Raw genomic sequence first — 20,369 nt, forward strand, 5'->3', positions numbered from 1 at the left:
AAATGAACCTGCACCAGGACAGCTGAGGAGGGAACAAATTCCACTCAGGAGGTGTGGAAGGAGAATTTTCCTGCTGCCTTTAGAAGAAATGGGGATGCCAACAGGGCATGGCCTGGCATTCCCTTGGCAGAGCTGGGGTGCAAGCTAAAGGGGCTGAAAATGGGACCAAAAATTTCATCTGCAGCCTTCTGTGCAGCCCCAGAGATGCTTTCCCACTCGATGGCATCCAGGGCTAGGTTCTTTGCTCCTGGTCTAAGAAACTCAGCTTTGCAGTCAGCCCCAGGGGCAGGATTGGCAGCAGAACCTGCAGAAGCATCCACAGGAGAGAGTGAAACATTTCCACTCTTAATTGTACTGGCAGGAGGAGTTTTGTCTAGCAGCCTGTGGGAAAGGAGAAGTCATGGGTACAAACTTCCTCTGTGGAGCATAAGTCAGTGACTTTCAAAACCTAAATTAAATCAAGGAAATAAGTCTTTAATATTAATGGCTGGCAAAAATAAAAAGGCCTTGTCAAGCTGCAGTAAACAAAAGGAACAGTTTTCCATCTGCTGATTATATTTGAGAATTCAAATGAGGATTCTCTATCTTAAATGCCCTTTAACACCTGGGAGCTGGTAGGTGATACCTAAATATAATTACAATGGGCTTCTGGCAATAGAAGCTTTTAATCTAATCCAGTGTTAAATGGAGGAGTCTGTTACATCTCTGCCTAGAGTCTTCCATGTTTCCTGTGTGTACCGTTCTCAGTTCACTTCCCAGTGTAAGTAGCAGGACTGAATGAAGCATCCAGCAAATTTTTGCATTGCTGCTGACCCGAACTCCATTGTTGCCATGTTACCCGAGTACATAGATCTGAAAAAAAGTTCATTTTCTGGAAATTCAGGTCATGCTTTTTAGCAACTTTTTATGCATGGGTTTACTCTGCTTGCTTGTCACTGTGCATAAAAGCAGATATCTTTATACTGCTTTTATAAGGGAATGTTTAAACTTTACTCTCTGGGAATTTAAAAAGGCATTTAAAATCCTGTTTTTTCACAAAGATGCCTTTCTGTATTTGGAAAAGAAGCTGAATTTTGGAAGATATAAAAAGGTTGCAATCTGCTTGAGGTAAAGACTGTTGTCTTGTTTGAAGTGGATCCTGTAGAGCATTGCCTGGTTCCATTCTGGGTGTTACTGCTGTAACCTTAGTTATGTTTTAAGATGTTTAATTGTTGTGCACAAATACCAACATCTACTTTGCCTTACCTAGGTTTATTTTGAATGTAGATGCTGTATGAATTTACATGTCCATGAGTGGCACAGAGGCATCACCTGTGTCCTCCTTCCAGCCTGAAACACAGTGAGTAATTTCATAGCAATAGCTTCTTACAGATCTCTCTAGCAAGAGGTTTGTTCCTTTCCAGATTCATTTCAAGTGAATGAAGCCACTGAAAAAAACTCTGAGATAATAGGCCATGATTACAGAATGAGCACAAATGTCAGAGATGCAGCTTTTGTTAGTCTGCACATTTTTATTTACAGCTTAGCATCCAGTAGCTATTTTAAGACCTGCTAGTAATCAAGCTTAAAAATTGGGAATAAACTCAGTCCACAGATGTTCTCTCTACAGCCCTCCAAGAAGTCTGAATGGGTGCAAAATACCCTTTTGATTTGGTTTGATTTCTTGCAGCACAGCAGCAGGTTGCTGTTCTGTATGCAGGAAGAGGGATCTCTTTGATTTCAAGTTCCTATTTCTACCCAGAAGATGTTTTTAATCCAAGGACTTTTTGAGGTATTTTTTAATTAAAAAGGATCTGGAAGTAGCAAACAGCTTTCTATCAAACCTGTATTAATTAAAGGTCACGTTTGGCAGTCTGGTAAAAACAAGGTTAGAAAATTCCTACCAAGGGTCTGTTGTGCTCCAGTAGTGTGATCGGCACTACTTCTGTAAAATACTTTTCTCAACTTTTGTGCCACCTCTCCCTGTGCAGGAGGTTGCTTTTGAAGTGACCAGGGGTGGATTCCTGGTGGCAGCTCTGTGCTCAGCTGAGCCAGCCAGTTTGAGGAGAGGAGAGCGATCCCTCCTCTCCTCCCTTGGGATAGTGTTTCTGCCCGTTCCTTAAGACAATATTGGGAAGGCTGGCAAAAACAAAGAAAATAACCAACAACCCAAACACAGAAAGTGTTGTCACTCTTGGTAGCTGAAAGCCCTTAGAGCTTGGCTTAACTAGACCATAAAATCAAGGCCTGTGTTTTTGTAAGTCTGAGGTGAGGGATGCTCTGGTTTGCCTTCCAGTTGAGATGCCTATTGTAACAATAATAACAATTAATGCCGAAACAGCCTGATTGCTTTATCTAAAGCCAGTAGCACCTGTAGTATCAAGAGAGGAGGAACAGGGGTGAGAGAAACAAAAAGATTTTAAGCTTTGCATCAAGGTGTTTGTTTCAACATAAAGCCAATGTTTGACAGGGAGATTGCTACTAGAAAGGGATAAAACACTTTGGTCTAGACAGTCTGGAGAAAGAAATTGCTGCACCCTGTGTGCAGTTTGTGCTTTGTGTGGCATGGAACTCACCATGCTGGTGTCAGGCTCTCTCCCAGCTGGTTTCAGAATTGTATGAAGATGTTGCCCTTACTTTTCCTGTTGAACGAGTTATTTGAGAGAGGGGGGCATCTTCAGGTGAGGATCAGAGCTTCTGTCATAGGAGGAGCTTTAATAGAAAATGACACACTCTCTCTTCTTGGTGTCTTGGTAGAAAAGATTTTTTAAAAAGTGAAGCAGAAGAAAAAAAAGGTGCAAAGTGAGAGGGTGTGGAGAAGCAGATGCAGAGCTGCAGCTTAGAATGTATTTCAAAGTCAGTAATTCATAGTTTAAGGAAAATGAGATCAGGCTATCCTGTGCTCTACAGCATCAGCTGTAACATCTTCAGCAGTGGTGTCTGTGCCAAGTGCTCAGCTTCTGTCTGGATGTGACCTCTGGGAAGAGCTCAGATGTAAAAGACCAGCTGAATTTTCGGAAGTTTTTAGGACTGTTAGTTTTTAAAAATAAAATTTAGGAAGTTTAAACATCTTGAGAAAAGGAAATTTGAGAATTAGGAAATCTTCAGCTGATCTAATTCTCCTTTTGTCAGTTCTTCCAATATAAGTTTGCTATAATGAATAATTGCTTCCAGGCTGAATGTCTGGCTTCAACTGCCAGCCATTTCTCTGCTTATTATGCTTAACCCCTTAAACCAATTTTTTATAGAATCAAAGCTCCTGGAATATGATTCTGTCATTTCTTTACTTTTGCCCTTGCAGACTGAGCCCTTAAACTAGGTGAGAAGCAGGTTTTCCAGGTCACCCATTGCTATAGCTCCTCCCTGAGCTGTCCTCAAGGCTGACAGAGGCTGATGAGGGGTGAAGGTCCTCCTCTCAACTCCAAAAAAATTGGATGGGACCGCTGTGGTTGTTACTTGTGTAAGATTTCCACTGGTGCTTCCCACTCACATTGCTCTTGGGGCTTTGTAAGAAGGACAGCCAGGCAGTGCTCTGAATGATCCTGAGGGCTGTTACATCTTCCTCAGCTTCCAGCAAATCCAGTGTGGCAAGGCAAATCAGTGTTGGGCCTGTAGCTGCTTATTATTCTGGATGAAATCAGCAAAGAGAGCACTGCTAGATGTCCACGAGCCGTGCTTGCAGGCAGCTGGTCAGAACTGATGCTCTTGAGGGCCTGGCAGTTTGCCCAGGGAACATCCCAAAAATTGGTTGTGCACCTGGGAATCTCTGTGGTTCCCATTTTACAGAGTAGGATTAGGTGCTGGAATGGATCAAAGTATTTGCACATCATACTGTTTAAATCTTAAGAGGGGGAAATGGAATAAGGGAGACAAGACAGACACAGCTCAATTACAAGCCAAGGGGCACAGAGTGGATGCCAGGGGCCACTTCTTTCCCTGCTAAATCTGAAGTCCTCTATCAGCAAGGAGTAAGAATTGTCCCATTTTGAGATAAAAAGGCAGGGTGCCTGTACAAGAAGAGGTTAGATCATGAACAGTAAGGAGTATATGGATGGAGAGTTAATTGATGCCTGTTCTTTGCAAGTAGTGAGTAAGAAGACAAAAAAAAAAAAGTTTCCAGATACCAGGTTTAGGACAACAGCTCTTCATATTGTTGAAAATTACTCCATGGATGTGACAGCTCTTTCAGTGGAAACCAGGGCTGTAAAACATGCAAATGTATAAATGTGCTCTGGAAAGTTTCTAAACCAGAGATTGATGGGAGCTTGAAGGGCAGGTGGAGGTATTGCTATTTGGTTTTAATTCCATTCCTTTGGTCTTTCCTCAGGCAGTTGGTTACTGGGTTATGAAACCCTTTGGTCATGCTGGCTCACATTTTCCACCTGAAGTGTCTTGAGGCTGGGCAAACACGTGGATGCACTGAGCACCCTTGGAGCACAGCAGGCAAGAGAAGACAGAGCAGCACCAGGAACATGCCAAGGGATGGTGCCAGGTGAGCACACCCAGAAGGAGCGAGCCAACAGCTGGTGTCTAATGTGCTGGGTGGAGAGTCCCATCTCCAGCTCTCATCTCAAATTACTTTTCTTGCTACTTACAAAATGGTGTCCTCAACCTCTCACGTAAAATGTGAAGATGCTTCTGGCTGATTTTTATATAATAATGGAAAATGGCTGCAGACAGTTTTTAAATTTCAGACTTTCACATTGAGGAAATATGGGGAAGAAATTAGTCTGGAAAGGATTAGTAAATTAATATTGTTACTTTGTTGTGAATAGCAGTTTAGTGCCTTTGGGGACCAAGTTCTACATGATTTTAAGAATTTTATTCCTATCCAAAACGGCCACAGAAGTCTGCCTACAGAATTTGCATTTTCAATAGTCTTTTAGGTAGAGGATGGCATATTTGACATTCTGGTGTCTTTTCATTGCATGAGTCCCTGAGGACAGTCTTTGAGAGCTTCTGAAGAAAACAGGTTACATAGAGTTCTGAAAGCTTGCCATGGGATTCAAAATTAGCCTGGATGCAAAGCTCTTTGTGCTGAGTTTGAATTTTGACCTTCATTAGCAGTGCCAGGGGAAGGGCTTGTATGAGCTTCTGGAGATCCTCACCTGGCACAGAGGAGGTCCTGGCTCAAGGGGGGGCACCCTGGGCTCCGTTGCTGGAGAAATTGTGACCAAAAGGGCAGGTGGCTTTTGTCCCTGGGAACCCCTGTGCTGTGGGACTGGTTGGAACCAGTCCTGCTGTTTTGGCTCCTACTCTGGTACTTCTGTGATCCACGTTGTATGGGTTAAACTCTTCCTGGTCATGAGGCTGAAGATGTGCCCAGCCTGTGTGGAGCAGAGCTGAGCCTGGCAGGAGTGAGCAGTGCCCTTGTAGCAATGACCCTCGGATGACTTTCCAGGAAGATGAAAAAAAAAAATAGGAAAAGCATTCACTTATATAGATTTGGCTAAATAAAAAGCCATTTCATGGGGGACACAAAGGGTGAGCCCAAATCTATAAGAGTGGAAGGTGACCTTTGTCCTGCTTGCTTCAATTCTGGCTTTGCCTGAACACCGGTACTGGAGGAGGCATGGAGCCAGCCTGGCTCCCCGTGCCTGCACAGGCTGGAGCAGGAGTAGCCACAAACAGGGCTGCTGCTCCTGCTGTTGTGTAAGGGCTCTGTTGTTGTGCTGGGGCAGGGGAGGTTGCCTGCCCCTCACAGGAAAGGTTCCTGGGGGGGAGTTGTGCATATAAAAGAGGAAGTCTGAGCCCAAGGTATTCCCAGAGAAAATGCTTGTCTGTGCAGGATGGTTATTTCTGTGTCCACCTATGCATCCCACCCCACTGCTGTTTTATCTGTGGGAAATGTCCTTCCCTTTCCCAGCAGATGGACTTGGCTTTCCCTGTGGGTAGGATCAGAGTCGTGCATCCTCTTGGCAGCTCTCTTTCTTTGACTGGGTGCCCTGGAGCGTGAATTTCCTTAGGAAAGCCAGAGATGGCAGCAAGACAAGTTTTCTGCCGGTTCCCTTGTTCCAGTTTCCTCCTTTTGGCAGCACAGGATTGGATTTTCTTTCTCACTATTATTATGGGCTGCAAAGAACAGCTCTTAAATTAGCCCTGAGGAGGTGGAAGGGTAGAGGCATCGCTGTGGGGAGTTTGGTCTGACGCATGTAATAAGCACAAGCTCTGCCTGATTCGAATGATGAACCCTGTCATGGGCACAGCCCTCTCCCCAGTTTGTTTTTGTTGTTTTAATTAACTTTTGGCAGCCATACCAAATGCAACTCCCACACCTTTTCCCAACCACTGCTGCAATGGTACAGTGAAGTTCTTTGGCCACAGCTTGGCTTGGGGGGCTTGGGTCCATCCAAGGAGCCTCCTGTGAAACTCAAGGCTGGTGTGAAAGTGCCTAAATATCCCCAGATATGATCCTTTATCCTCTTTTCCTAAAATACTCCTGGCTCCACCTTCTCCCCACTACTTTAAGCAGCTCAGAGTCCAACAGCTCTGCTGCTCTTCCCACTTCATTGGGACACTGGTGCACTGTGTGGCCAGAGATGCTCCTGCTGGGAGGGCAGAGTTGGGCTCTTCAGCCATCCAGTGTGTATATGCACCCATGGGGATACAGATCCAGCATGGGTGACACTGGCCCTGTTGCCAGAGCCTCTGAAGGCTGTCCCTCTCTAGGGGAGACTTCTCATCAGCCCCAGGGGCTGTGGAGCAGCTGCACTGCTCCAGCTTGAGGGGACAAACACCCTGGAGCACCTCAGCTGGTGGAGAGGGGAAGGAGGGCAGCACACAAACCCCATCAGTGCCCTGCAGCATCCTCGGGCAAAGCAGGATTTAGGTCACCTGCCTGGGGAGCAGTTTGTGCTCTGCTGACTGCCTCTGTCACAGGCCTGAGGTGCTGACAGGAGAGAAGGGCAACTTTTGAACCTCAACTATAAATTCCTTTGACTTCAGATGAAGTGTTATGGCTTGCTTTCAGTGAGGGAAGGGAGCCTTGCAGCCACCCATTTTTACAGAAACCTGCCCTAAGAAGGTGGAGCTGCTCATGCATCCCTGGGTGCTTCAGCCTTTGCGTGGGGCCCCAGAGAGCAGCAGCCACATCACATCTCATCCACTGCGGATTTTCATTATCCACATGAAAAACTGGGTTAAGCTACCTCAGGCAAAAAGAAATCCTGCAGGCTGCTGTGAGGCTGTCACTGCTGGAGAGCCTCTGGCAGCTGGGAAAGGGCACTGCTTTTGTGCAACAATGAACCTCACCCTGCTAGAAATAGCTCCTCAAAAAGGAACACAGCAAAGTCTTCTCACTCCCTTTCTGTTGCATTTTCTCCTTGCAGGCAGCATGAAAGCCATTTGGTTATCTGCAGCACAGGAGCAGAGCTGGTTGGGACCAGGGGCCATAAAATCAGTGAGGCAAAAGGTAGGGGGAGCACATGGGGAGCAGAGTAGGGTCTGGCATGTCTGGTGGTTAAACCTGATGCACAGGCATGAGGCAGGGTCCCACCCAAGGGATGCCAGACAGCATTTCCAGCTCCCTGGGTTTGGGCTGTGGCAGGCCAGCTCCCTTGCAGCCCAGTGGTGTTTGGCATCTGCTCCCCCCCACTCAGAGGGAGCCCAGCCCAGCCCTGTGGGCAGCTCTTTGGGGAAGCAATCAGGGAAGAGTCCCTCCCAGTACCTGCAAGCTGTTCAGGATCTGTGATTTACCACTGGCCAGCTCAGCCATCACTCTATATTGAAATTTGGTGGTGAGGCTATTGGAAAAATCACGAGAAACAGATCATATATGCTGGCCTGTGGGAAAAAGTTCCTGAATTTGTTTTGCTTCTCACACATGAGCAACAGAAAGCTGCTGCTGGCAGCCACTGAATCCACTTGAATATCTGTGCTTGGTGTATGTTTGTGTGTACTTGCCCCAGGCCAGGGGAGCTTTTTTTGTTCAAAAAAGCAGCTTCTAAAATCATTGTATTGCACCATGCATTGAAATTGGCTGTAGTCATCTCAGGCAAGAGAATGCTGCTGTGCATGGGTGACTGGTTTAAACTATGGCCAGTTTGTTGCACTGGCCAGCAAAGGGCCACAGATGTTTAACAGCTGGTCTGAGTCCTGCTGAAGTACCTTTCACATCCTCCAGGGCCACCTCAAGCTCCTGGCTGCAGTAACAGGTTTTCTTCATTAAATGTGCAAGTATTTCTTCTATTTCAGTAAGCTTATTAAACCTGACTTGCAGCATTTAATAGCACTACTTGCTCAGCCTGGCTGCAAACTGTGGGTGATCATCCGTGACCAATTTCATAAATACTTGACATTACCTGGTGTCTGGAAAGACAAACTGTGGAACTCTGCAGTGGCACTTGGCAAATTGCTTTTCTGAGCAGAGCAACACTCTACCTGTTCAATGTTAATTACAGGACAGGAGTGAAAAAAATGTGATTATCTGAACACAGAAACACTCTGCTGATGTTATGCCAAGCTACTTGTTGGGATGCCTCTCTCCCACCCAGTATCAGAAGTAGCTGTGGGTTTTAGGTGGTGGTGAGTTGTTGGGCACTGTAATGGAGAGGACTGAAAAGAGATGAATTGGGATGTCAAGGAGAAGAGCAGCACACATACTCTGGAGGAACACCAGCAGGTACAGAATTACATTTTTCTTTGCAAGTGTTGGATGGGGCTTTTCCTCTGTGGCTGGTGCAAATACAATTGCTTCTGCTTGGAGACCGACTTTTCCAGTGCATATGTTCAAGATATAACTATGCCTATTAATTCTCGTGTTTGTCTTTATCTCCAACAGTTTCAATCTGAAAAGGCTGGGATACTGATAGACTAGTAGGCAATGAACTTTCCCAGTTCCTGAGAGTGATTTGCAATTTATTCTAGTGTGGCTGCCTGCAGATGCTAGTCTTATTCACAGCAAATAAATGTCTCTCCCCTCCCTGCTTTCCCTCAAACCCTTCCATTTTTTGGGGATTATTATTTGGCATCATTTTAGCTGTCTGTTTCTAAGTTTTGTATGAGTCCAGGAGAGATGGAAGAGGTTTGCTGTGCTGTTTCCTCAAAGGCTTTGAGACAATGTTGCCATCTTAAATCCTGCCTTGTTGCCCCTGGGGAGTCTGAATCTGGCCGGAGGAATATCTAGCATTTTTTTTTAAGGTTGCAGTCCAGCCCTGAGCCATAGAAGTGGAAAAAGGAGCATGTTTTGGCTATGGCACCTCGGTGTGCTCACACTGATGTTGGTGCCAGCTGCAATGGCTGCGCTGCCGGAGGTGGGTCCGTCTGCTCAGGGGAGCTGATGCTCATCCAAGTTTGTGGATTGCCAGTTCCCCCTGAACCTGAGAACCTCCACTGCTGCTGCTCTTGCTTCTTTGATGAAGGACAGACTGCAGATTCCCAGGCAAAACCTGTGACAGGAAACATAATCTGCAAAAAGAGCTGTAGTAAAATACATTAATCTCATGCCAGTGTCGCTGGTGCAGGTGTTCTGAAGAATCCTGCCCAAGCCCTCACCTGGGGAAGTGGGAATATCAGAGAAGTGAGAGAGATTTCCTGTTTCTTAATTCCCATCACCTTTTGTGTATTGATTTCTTAAACTCTCATTCCCAAGAGAGAACTGTGGCTGCGCAGTAATCTAAGGGAACTGCTGCATGGAGACTGTCTCTAAAAAGAGAGGGGAGATGGCTTTGCTTTGCAGGGGTCTGATGAGATGCCATTCATTACTGCCTGTAAAGAGCTTTTTCAAATCTTGGGTGAGGGTGCTTTAGGAGAGTCTGTGCTTTGAGTTGCTGACAGCTGGGGGTGTCCTTCTCTGCAGTGTCGGTGAGGTGGCAGCTTTATTCTCTCTGTTCCTCTCTGGAGACACAGGGACAAGTGGAACAGGATATTGGAAAACACTGCAAAAGGGCATGTTACGTTTGGCTTAATTAATAAAGACCATGTTGTTGGAATTAATTGCGAATTCTCCTGAGAATAATTTCACAGGAGATTGAGTTACTGTAGGCCCTGGCCTGATCTGAGTGGATGGCAATGTTGTAAATGACAGCACCAAGGTAACGTGTGTGTCTGTGTCAATCAGATCCTGGGTTTCATAATTTCATAAATTAAATTCCTTCTTTTATTCAATTAGTGTGCTAAAAACGATTTGCATTGCTTGTTGTACCTCTGATGGCGTGGCCTGATGAGACACAGCGCTAGCTCAGGTCACAGCACATCCAGGGAACAAAGGGCTGTGCTGCTGGGGGCGACTGCAGCCGTGCCAGGGAACAAGGAGAAACCCTCCTTTGCTTTATGGCACAGCTGCACTCCCAGCTGGTGTGTCGCTGCTCTCCCTGCAGGGGCCTGTAATCCTCTCCTTGGTGCCTCCTGCTGTGTGTGCCCAGGGAATGATGCAGGGAGGCTCCCGTGCAGGGCTGTTCCCGTCCCAGGGAGCCCTGCTCTGAGCCAGGTCATGCTGATCCATCACCCTGACGGTGCATCCACGCATTTCCAGGCTCTGCACTCCTTTGGGATGAGCCAGCCCCCACGCTGAGCTGCAGGCATGCAGGGGTTTGATCGCTCCTTCAGCGTGGATGTGACGTCTCACAGCAGAAACTGGTGAGTTCCTCCCCTGCTGCTCAGCAGTGACTGCTGCGGCGCAAAAAACACACAGCAAAGGGGAAAAGGAGCCTGTTTCTTGTGTGAAGGGGACAGACTGTCTTTCAAACCAGCATTAAAAGGGCTGCCAATGCAGCTACTTACATGTTGAAAAGGTTTCTGAGATCTTGGCTGTGTTGAGCAGCCAGAATCTCGTGTCCCCTTTTGTGATACTAAGCAATTTCAGAAAAATAGTCTCTGATGGACTGGGTCCATAAAGACATCAAATAGGTCAGGGGGATTGTTGCTGGTTGCTTCTGTTACTGTTTTCTTTTCCCTGGAATTCTGGCTTTTTCTTAGCACAGCTTAGGTGCAAACTAAATTCCTTCATGTGGAAAACCCAAGATGCTATGAAGAAACACCCTGAGCAAATCAGACAAATCTGAGGAAGTCAGACATGGCAGCCCGACAGAGCCTGGCCAGAGGTCAGTGTTGAGCCACACTCACACACCTGGAATGCTGGGCAGCCTGGTCCCAGTGGAACCTTTGCAGCCAGGGGAAATGAGAGACACAAGGCATGGGGGACACCTTTATTGTGGCTGTTGGCAAAGACCGACTGTAACCCCACTCCTGTGTTCTCCTGCAAGGCTTCTGCTGCCTTGTGGAATAAGGTTTAAACCAGGTCCTAACAGCTTGCTGACTTGGAGCTGTGAACCAGCAGCCATCTGCAGATCACACATGCCTGGTTTTTCCTGCAAATGCCACTCATGTGGCATGCAGGTCATGGGTTTGGTGGGTACCACTGGTGGTGCAGACAATGCTCACAAGGAAGAGCCAGAGCAGCGAGGGCAAAGGGCTGGTTCTGTTCAGCATTCATATTCGAGAGCTGGGACAGCTCTCCCTGTCCTTGTGTCCGCCCTGCTCTGCCCTGAGGTGGCTGAGAAGTGTCGCAGACATCTTTTATGAAAAAGCCTTTCCTTAGGATTTTTCCTCCTGAGAAGCCAAGAGGCCTCAGGAACAAGATGTAAACATTGATTATCTGCTGCTGTGGAATGCAACAGGTAGATCTGTGATTGGCCTATGATGGATGTTTCTAATTAATGGCCAATCACAGCCCAGCTGGCTTGGACAGAGAGTCTAAGACAGAGCCTTTGTTATCATTCTTTCTTATTCTATTCTTAGCTAGCCTTTTGATGAAATCGTTTCTTCTATTCTTTTAGTATAGTTTTAATGTAATATACATCATAAAATAATAAATCAAGCCTTCTGAAACATGGAGTCAAATCCTCGTCACTTCCCTCAACCTAAGACCCCGTGAATGCTGTCACAGGGACGTGTTACTTGTCAGGGCCAGAATGGCATGGCAGGGGGAGACAGTGGTCCCCTTTCCTCTCCCTGTGTGCTGACTACACTGAAAGGCTTTTTCAAGTCAATTTTTTCTAAAGAAAATGTCTTTGTCCCCAGTGGCTGGACGGAGATGGTAGGTTTATGATTCTGATGGTCTTAGAGTGTGAACCTGTAACTTACCTTGCAGGATATTCTCTACATCCTTTCACTTAGGCACCCAGAGCATGACCAAACATCTTCCCCACATATTTCAGAAAAGAACAAGACAGGAAAAGCAACGGGTAATATATCTGACTGTATTTCAAAGTTGTTGATTGTAAACAAACTTTGTTGAAGAAATAAAATCACATGACAAGATATCAGAGTGATACTATAAATCAATTTTGTTATTGTTGCCACACTTCACATTTTTGGAACTTGGAATTCAGCTTATGGTGTACAAAATTTGTAAAAATTTATTGCAAGCGTGCCTTTGTGTAGAACAAAACTGGTGTCACAAAAGTAGTTCCCTGTCCCATGCAGAAACACAGCTGTGTGTCTCTTACTGTGAAGAGGTCACACACCTGCATTTCCTGAAAGACTTGGCTGTTATAAAATTGGTCTGAGAAGATTTTTAAAAAGAAAAAAAAAGTAATTTGCAGTGTATATTTTACCTCTGTAATTTATGCTTTCAACAGAAATCTTCAGAATTATAAAGAATATGGAATTTGCAACAGAACCGCAGCTGCTGATGGTGTGAGCACAGCCCAGTGGTCTCGAAAGCACTCAGCCTGCTAAGGCCCATCTTCGCAAGTGGAACTGTCACTGCATTTGATGGAATGTAAGTTGCACACATTGAAAAATAAATGAAAACAAAATGTCAATGGGGAGACTCCTTCTCCAGAATCCCCATTGTTCCTGTTTCTACTGTGGTGCTTCCACAGTCTGTAGCTTCCATGCTGTGCTGACATGCAGCAGTGCTGTGACTCCAAGGCTGACGACTATGGAACACGAATAGCCTAAGGAAAGGCATGGAGTGAGGCAAGGATGTAGCTAAAGCAGGGTTTGTGTTACTCAATCAGCTGTGCAGACTGGTTATGTTAAACATCAGCCTTTTCTTTAATTTAAAGGCAGCAGGAGAGGGGGGTATACATGCTGGAATGATGAGAGTTAGAAGGGATCACCTGGCTCCTCTCTCTACATGTGCCCATCCTCTGAACTTTCTTCTGCCTTCTCAAACCCACTGTTGAACTCCTCCCTGTGTCTGTGTCTACATCCCTCCATGCTGATTAGCCATACCTTCACAGGACCAGAATAATCGCTGGCATAAACCTGAGTTTTCTTATCTCTGATACCAACCCCAGACCATGGGATCAAGCTATTTTTTTGTTTCAATACCGAAATGCCAGGCAAATATTTGGTTTATATCTAGAAGAAAAATCCAGGTTGCAAAATAAGTCGGAGAGACCTGCGAACTGTTTTCCATCAAATGAGCAACTATGTTTCACAGAGACATGCAAATTGTTCAGCAGTCATGTTTTGCAAATGCCTTGACACAGATTATTTGAGAACAAGACCACAAAGTTACTTTGACACAAGTGGGTTGGGGTTCTGGACAGCTGAACCTAGTGCGCTGTGCTTTGCTTTTAAACTTCTAGGCTTTTTGAGGGGAACTACTGGAAACAGGTCAAAATTCTCTGAAGGCCAGAGCACACTGTAAATACTTGAAGTGTGAAAGCATTTACCAGAGTGTTTATTTTAGAAACAGAGTTGCAAGGGCTGGGAGCAAACTGCATGGGCCTGGAATTTTCCCTTTCCTAGAAAACCTTCTGAGACCAACTTGACTATGAAGTCTGCTTGTCCAAGGAGCTTGGATTGCAAATTGTGATCTTGTGTCTCCCCAGCTTTTTTCCCCAGGCAGGTCCTGCTCATCATGGTCCTACAGCACAGCACGACAGTCCTCTCCCTCTGGGTTCCTCACCCAGGGCCCCCAGGCATCCAAGGCTGTTCAGGTGCAGCAAATGATGCTCTCCTGGATGCACATCATGTGGACCACTCTGACATCCAATACAAGCAATTATTACTTCAAAAGAGTGATACAAAAGGGATTTATCACTTAAGGCCTTTTAGTGATACCTAACAGCTGTTCACCGAACCCATCAGAGTGAAAGGACTTCAAAAACAAAGCAAAACACAAAGAAAATCCCCAGACCCTGTCAAAGGTCTCTCTGACAGCAACACAGAGCTGGGGACTATTACAGCCATGCCAGCTGGAGCAGTGGGTGTGGTGCTGCTGAAACCTCTTTGGGGTCCATCCAGACCTGCTGGGACAGCACTAATGGGGAAAGCAGACAACACCTTCACAGTGATTGCAATCAGAACAGCCTGCAGAAACAATACCCTGTTTCATCTGAGATCTGCAAAACAGCAGAAAGGACCAGCAGAGCAACATTACAGAAGTAAACTGAAGGGCCAGCTCTGTGCTGTCAACCCTTCCAGACTGACCAAGAACCTGCAGGATGCTTTGGATATGTTCAAAGTGCAAGGAATGAGGGAAGCAAAGGAAAGTGTGGGGCAGGAAGCTTCTCCAGGGCTAGATTTGCAGAGAGGCAAAGCTGTCACTCAGAAAAAGAGGAAGAAATCCTTTTTACAAAGCACAGCTGTTCTCAACTGTTTCCCAACAGTGAGGTGATGATACGAAGGTGCTTCCAGTTCATGATGCTTCTGATGCTTACAAGGTAAGTTTAGGAAGAATTACGACAAGAATGAATATGTATCAAGTAGCACTGATGACAGGCTTGCTCTTGAGTAGATGATGTCGTGCTGGTGCAAGTATCCTAGTTAACAGCAGGCCAAATATATACCTGTTTTGGGTTTAGAGTTCCTTGCCCTTGTGAAACTGTGAACAGGCCTTTGACACTTCAATGTTTTCCTCAGCCAGACTGAGATGAGCCTGTTTTACAAACAGCCAATCTTACATCAATCCGAGCACGAAGGAAGTGCCATGGCAAACTCCGTAACAGAGGTGGATGGAAGACTTCATATTCCATCTAAGCCTCAGTGACTTTTCTTAACTCAGTAATTATTTGTCTGAATTTCACACTGATTACTGGGCTATTGCAAGGCTTCAGATTTTCCATATATCCAAGTTCCTCTAGGCTAGTTGGGCTCCTACATTTTATCAAATTGTCTCTTACCTTTAGTGCAATTTGGTTTTAACTCATACCAGCCTGTATGAAGGAACCTGTGCTAAGTCCCACAGCCCTTTCTTAGGGGGAAATGATATTTGGCATACTTTCATTTCTAGTTAGGAAAAGTGCTTTTGAACAAGAACCAAGTCATTGAAAACATAAACATGGTCTTAATTAGCAGGAGAGCAAACTCCACTTTACAGTTTCATCACCCCCCTTATCTGTGCTGTGCCTTGGTGTCTGGTAGGAAAGGAAAAGCTGTGATAAGCTAATGATGTCTCATGAGTGCTGAGGTTGTTACAGCACTTTGCAATCCTTGCTTGGAAAGTACCAGAGATGCACAGAATTATCAGAGCAGCATAATCCCCCAGTCCCCCCCTTGTCAGTGGAATCAGCACTACCACAAGGGGACTAAGGAATGGAAGAATGAGATACTGGAGGTTTCTTTCACTACTCACTAACTCAAGACAGATTTCTAAATAACTGTTAGAAAGAAAGTAACATCTTTGGGGGGAAAAAAAGGCCACAGAAATATATCTGGAGGTAAAGAACAGGAATGCTGTTTTTGAGTTGCTAAATTCAATTTTCTCTAGAATCTACCTGAAGAAAAAAAAGTTGTACTTCTATAAATTATGATTCCTAGACTATTTGTATATAGAAAGGTTGGGGATAGAGAATAGAAACAGAAAATGGAGATGAGATTTCTTTAAATTGTGCCCTATTGTCAAGTGTACAGATGGACTGAAGTAAAAAGTGGCAGAATTCCTGCAAGCCCTTGAAGCATTTTTCAACAGAGATAACAGTGGAAACCACTTCCGAGTGGCTTCTAAGCTCTGGCAAGTGTGGCATTACACACTGGGAAAAGAAATGTTTTCCAAGAATGGATCGTGGCATGACAGACATTTCCTGAAAGTACTGTGCATAGAAGGTGGTTGGTATGTCCTACTGATGGTCTCGGTTCTTTGAAATGAAGTTTGCATACCATGAACAAGTAATTATCGGTTCTTAGAAGTACAGTTCTAAACAAGTAAGTATCAGTTTTTAGAATGTCAGTGAAAATTCAATTAAGCAGGAGAGAAAGGAGCTGTGCTGTGCTCCCTTCACTACTTCAGTGTCGAACTTCTTTTTTTTTTCCTGAAAAAGTTTAGAGACATTCCTCTGTGACTTGGTTGGCATTTCGACTGCATTTTACCTACTGCTAAGTTCTCAGATCTCTTACCCAGATTGTCTTAAGGCTACAAACAAACCAAACTATAATTTCACAAGCTATTGCACAATTAGACACACACACACACACACACACACTATAATGAGCATCCTTGCACTACTTTGAGACTTTTTGCCCCCCTTTAATTAAGGAGAGGCTTTAATGTTACAAGCAGGTGGGGAACCAAATCTGAGTAAGCCAGTTTGCAGTAAAGGAAATAATCCTGCACAGGCTGAGCTGCAGTTGACAAACATTAGCCTTTTAAAAATTATCCTATATCTTCCTTAATTACTTTGCCTTGGTTGTAGTAACAGAAAAAGTGCAAGACGCTTCTTCAACAAGGAGAAATCTTCATTTTCCCCAACCCTATCCACTTCCAGTCAATAAAAGGAGAAGATGAGGGGGAAGAGTCATCTGTAGATATAGACTACACTTTGGTGGCTTTTGCTTGTTGGCTTCAAGAGCCAAAATTCAGACATTTTGTACATACAAATATATATAAATATTTTTGCTTACTTATGGAATGTTTGTGCATGATAAGAACAACAGTTCCAAATGATGAGGGATGTTTAAGGCTAAGAAAATTAAATTCATTGCAAAGCTATAATTTTATTTTTATTTTTCTCCTTTACAAAGGAGACCAAAGCATCTTCCCTGTAATAGTCAGCCACTGTGTAATCCCCCGTCAACACCAATTCTAGGGAAAACTACTCAGGACCCAGTCCCTGAGGCAAAAAGCTAGGATCTCATTATTTGAGCTCAAGTAATCCACATAATTAACTGCATACATTGGTGAAAAATTAAATATTTCAAGGCCTCAGGCCTACAGCCATCCAAAAAAAGAAAAGGCATTTTCTGTATGGGATGGCCTAGATCCAGGTCTTTAAGCATACACAGTTATGTAACAATTGGCCAAGGGCTCCAGATTTATCCCAGGGGCTTACAGCGTAGCTGGAGAGTGGTCTGCCTACTCCTCAGAAATGCCAAGTGGCTCCAAGGTGGTCTTGGAAACCATCCCATGTCTGCTGGGGGCATGGGTATCCTGCACATAGCCCAGCATGGCATGGGAGTGTAAGGAAGCCAGACTCTTCATTTAAGCCATCCCATCAGTAAAGTTCCAGCCATACTTTTCCTTACTGCCCCAGTTTCAACTACCATATAAATTTATGGGATATAATGAGCTAGTAGCTACACTTCCTGATCCCATATAGGCTGGCATTGTCTAAAGCAGGGAGCAATAAGAACACTCTGTGAAATTTCCTGGAAAAAAAAGAAAAATATAGGTTTATATTGCTGAACATTTATTTTTCATGCTTCTGGCTAGCTGCTGTCTCCCTTTGAATACTTACAAGACTGACAAGAACCAGCTATCAAATACACTCAGTCTGAAGAGGGCTGGGCTCAGTTCTCTGCAGGGTCAAGAAATTCTGAACTCATCCTTGGGTTCCTGTGCAGCTTGGCATTGTCAAGGGCTAGAGTGGTACAAACCCACCTCCTTCTTTTGTGGTTAGGAGGCCTCAGTGCACAGTTTTGTCCTTTCTCCCATGTTTCCAGGTGGAGACCTTGTGGACTGAGCAGTGAAAAGGATGCTCAGGAATCTCGCTGCTGTTCATTGTGCAGCTGGCAGGCAGAGCAGGATGTGTGGGACAGGCTCCAGGCTGTCCAGAACCACCATGGAGTCAGCCATGGCTATCCCCTTCTCTCCCTGCAACCAGGTGAGATCTGCCTCTGGGTCTATGCCAAACAGTAAGACTTTGGTAGAAACAGAAAGGTGTCAGTGCAAGGATACTCCGTGGGCTAGTCATTCATTTACTAACCCCTGCTGGATTCTTCCTCTCTTATTATTTATATGCTATGCATTTGCATGTCATAGAATGATGAAATATGAGGAATTTGCAAATTTATGTTGGTTACCCTCTACTGCCTCTGGTCAGATAGACACATGTAAACTGCTAAGATTTACACTGATGAATCAATCATTCACTCCATTCCTCTTGAATCAACTTGAGTCATTCTTTGGGAGTAAAACTTTCAGGCTTGAGTCCTCTAGTCAACGTGGTTTTCTGCCCTGTAAGTTAATGCAATTCTGTTTGTGCCTATTACTGCTAACCTTCAGAATACAGAGGTTTTTGATGATTGAGTTGTGGACTGAAATCAATAAAGTGTAGAGGGCAGGGTAGTAGTTCGCCTCAGTATTGATTCCCTCGTTTCAATCATACCTCTCTCTCAGCATTTATTTCTGAAACTCCAGTGGCTTTCAGATTCCATGAGCACCAACATGGCCTTGACCATCAGCTCACGATGATGCTTGTCTTGTACAGTGTCACTAGGAACACAAGAACTCTTTGGGCTTGCTCTGTTTTAGCAAGGTTTAAGGTTGGTTGCAACTGAACTTCTTTCCTTTTCTAAGACACAATGCTACGTTATTTTGCTAAACATGTAATCTGCTTAATTACAACTACTGTGCCAAGCCCTGAACTCTACCTAAAGGAATTCCTACAGAACACCCCACAGTGATAATGGGAAAAACTTGGCTATTAGTGACTTTTTTTCCTGCCAACTGGGCACCAAACAAAATTCTAAAGTGGACCAAAAAGGTCTTGACAGTTACCAAAGAAAAAGCAAGAAATTATTGTTCTTAAAACTTTAACAGTCCATTACATTAGCTTTTTAAGCAACATTTAAGATACAGTTGAAATCAAGAAAAAATCTAGTTGGTATATTTTGATTTCTCACCTGTACACTGACCGTGGCAGTTAAGATGTGAGGCAGTATTACTTACTGGTTTACTCACTGTTAATTACAGTAATTAACAGTAATTAATACTTACAGTATTAATCACTGTTTGTGTAAAAAAATGTTTCATCATGGTGAAAAAAGAAAATCACTGTAATGTATTTGTCATTTTAAATTCACTAATGTACTTGGTTTCTCCTACTTTTCCTGCGTTCTAACTGGGATCAAATTGTAGTATGTTACATTAATAAAAATGAAAGGGAAAAAAAAAAAACCACAGAAAGAAGAAATCACGACTGCTCCTCAGTTCCTGGCTGCCTGCCTGTGAAGGTGGTGTTTGTGCAGAGCCTGCTGCAGTGTCCCTGCTCCGCCTGTCCCAGCAGAGGACAGCAGCCGCGCTCAGCCACAGCCCACGGGGCAGCCGCACGGGCTTGTCCCGGGATTCAGCAACGCCCAGGAAGGTGCAGAGTTTCCTGTAAGGCCCATCTAGGACTGCTGAGCTGTGCCAGCTTCTGACAAGCTCTTGGCCCAAGAGGAACTTTACAAGATGACCCTGTTCAACAAATAGCATTGAGATGACGGCTAATTTAAGTCTGTTTTCGGTGTACAGATTCCCACAGGGCATTCACATATTCAATTTTGTGTCGGCTTTTCCAGTGGCACTTTCTGCATGAGATGTTTACATCCAGCTGATACTAGGAACAAAGTTTGCACCTCTCTAGTGGCATCACTTGGCATTTTTGTATGACAGCACTGGTGGTGTCACAAGTTCCTTGCTTTGCCGCTCCAGGTGTGGTATCTTCCGCTTTCCCTCCAGCCCCTGCCTACGCCACCAAAGCAAAGCATCAATGGGTGGGTGAGGTGTCCTCCAAGCCCAGAAGCTCCTTTACAAGTCTTTCACCGAACTGTGCACGGCTGTACCTTGTCACATGGTAGGCCTCTGACATTTTGTAGAGGATGTAGGCATTATTTATAGCGATGCTGATGGCAAACCAGAACACTTGTTGCCAGGTCTTGTTTGGTTTGTGAGAAATGAAATACCTAAAAGCCAAGAAAAGAGGGGAAAACATTGTTCAGCCAAACAATTGTGGCTGGGATGCAAGAAATCACCTCAAAGATCCTGCAGTCCCAAAGGAGAAGCAGACATGGGACTTAACACCCGGTTCAAGTATTATTTAAAGAAATTTTGTACAACGTATTTGACAGACATTAACAGCAAATTTGCACAATTTTGGACATTTCTGGTAGTATGTAAAAGAGCAGACCTCCTTGCTCTCAGAAGCAAACTTCAGCAATAATCTCACCTCTGTATCACTCCATGTAAATAAGAGTACTGATAAATATTCCTTGAGCTCACCCATGACAAATATCCTTGT

The 20,369-nt window shown here is 44.7% G+C and overlaps 1 protein-coding gene across 1 annotated transcript in view; it reads right to left on the reverse strand.

Annotated features, from left to right (window-relative positions):
- Window positions 1-12,162: 12,162 nt before the first annotated feature.
- Window positions 12,163-20,369, reverse strand: part of PGBD5 (piggyBac transposable element derived 5) — a 67,561-nt gene continuing 59,354 nt past the window's right edge. The window contains exon 7 of the mRNA XM_064708547.1: window positions 12,163-20,034. Within this exon, the coding sequence (XP_064564617.1) occupies window positions 19,839-20,034 (196 nt within the window). The 3' untranslated portion in view covers window positions 12,163-19,838. The remainder of the gene's footprint in view (window positions 20,035-20,369) is intronic.

The sequence above is a fragment of the Zonotrichia leucophrys genome, chromosome 3, assembly GCF_028769735.1.
Source record: "Zonotrichia leucophrys gambelii isolate GWCS_2022_RI chromosome 3, RI_Zleu_2.0, whole genome shotgun sequence".
NCBI lineage: Eukaryota > Metazoa > Chordata > Aves > Passeriformes > Passerellidae > Zonotrichia > Zonotrichia leucophrys.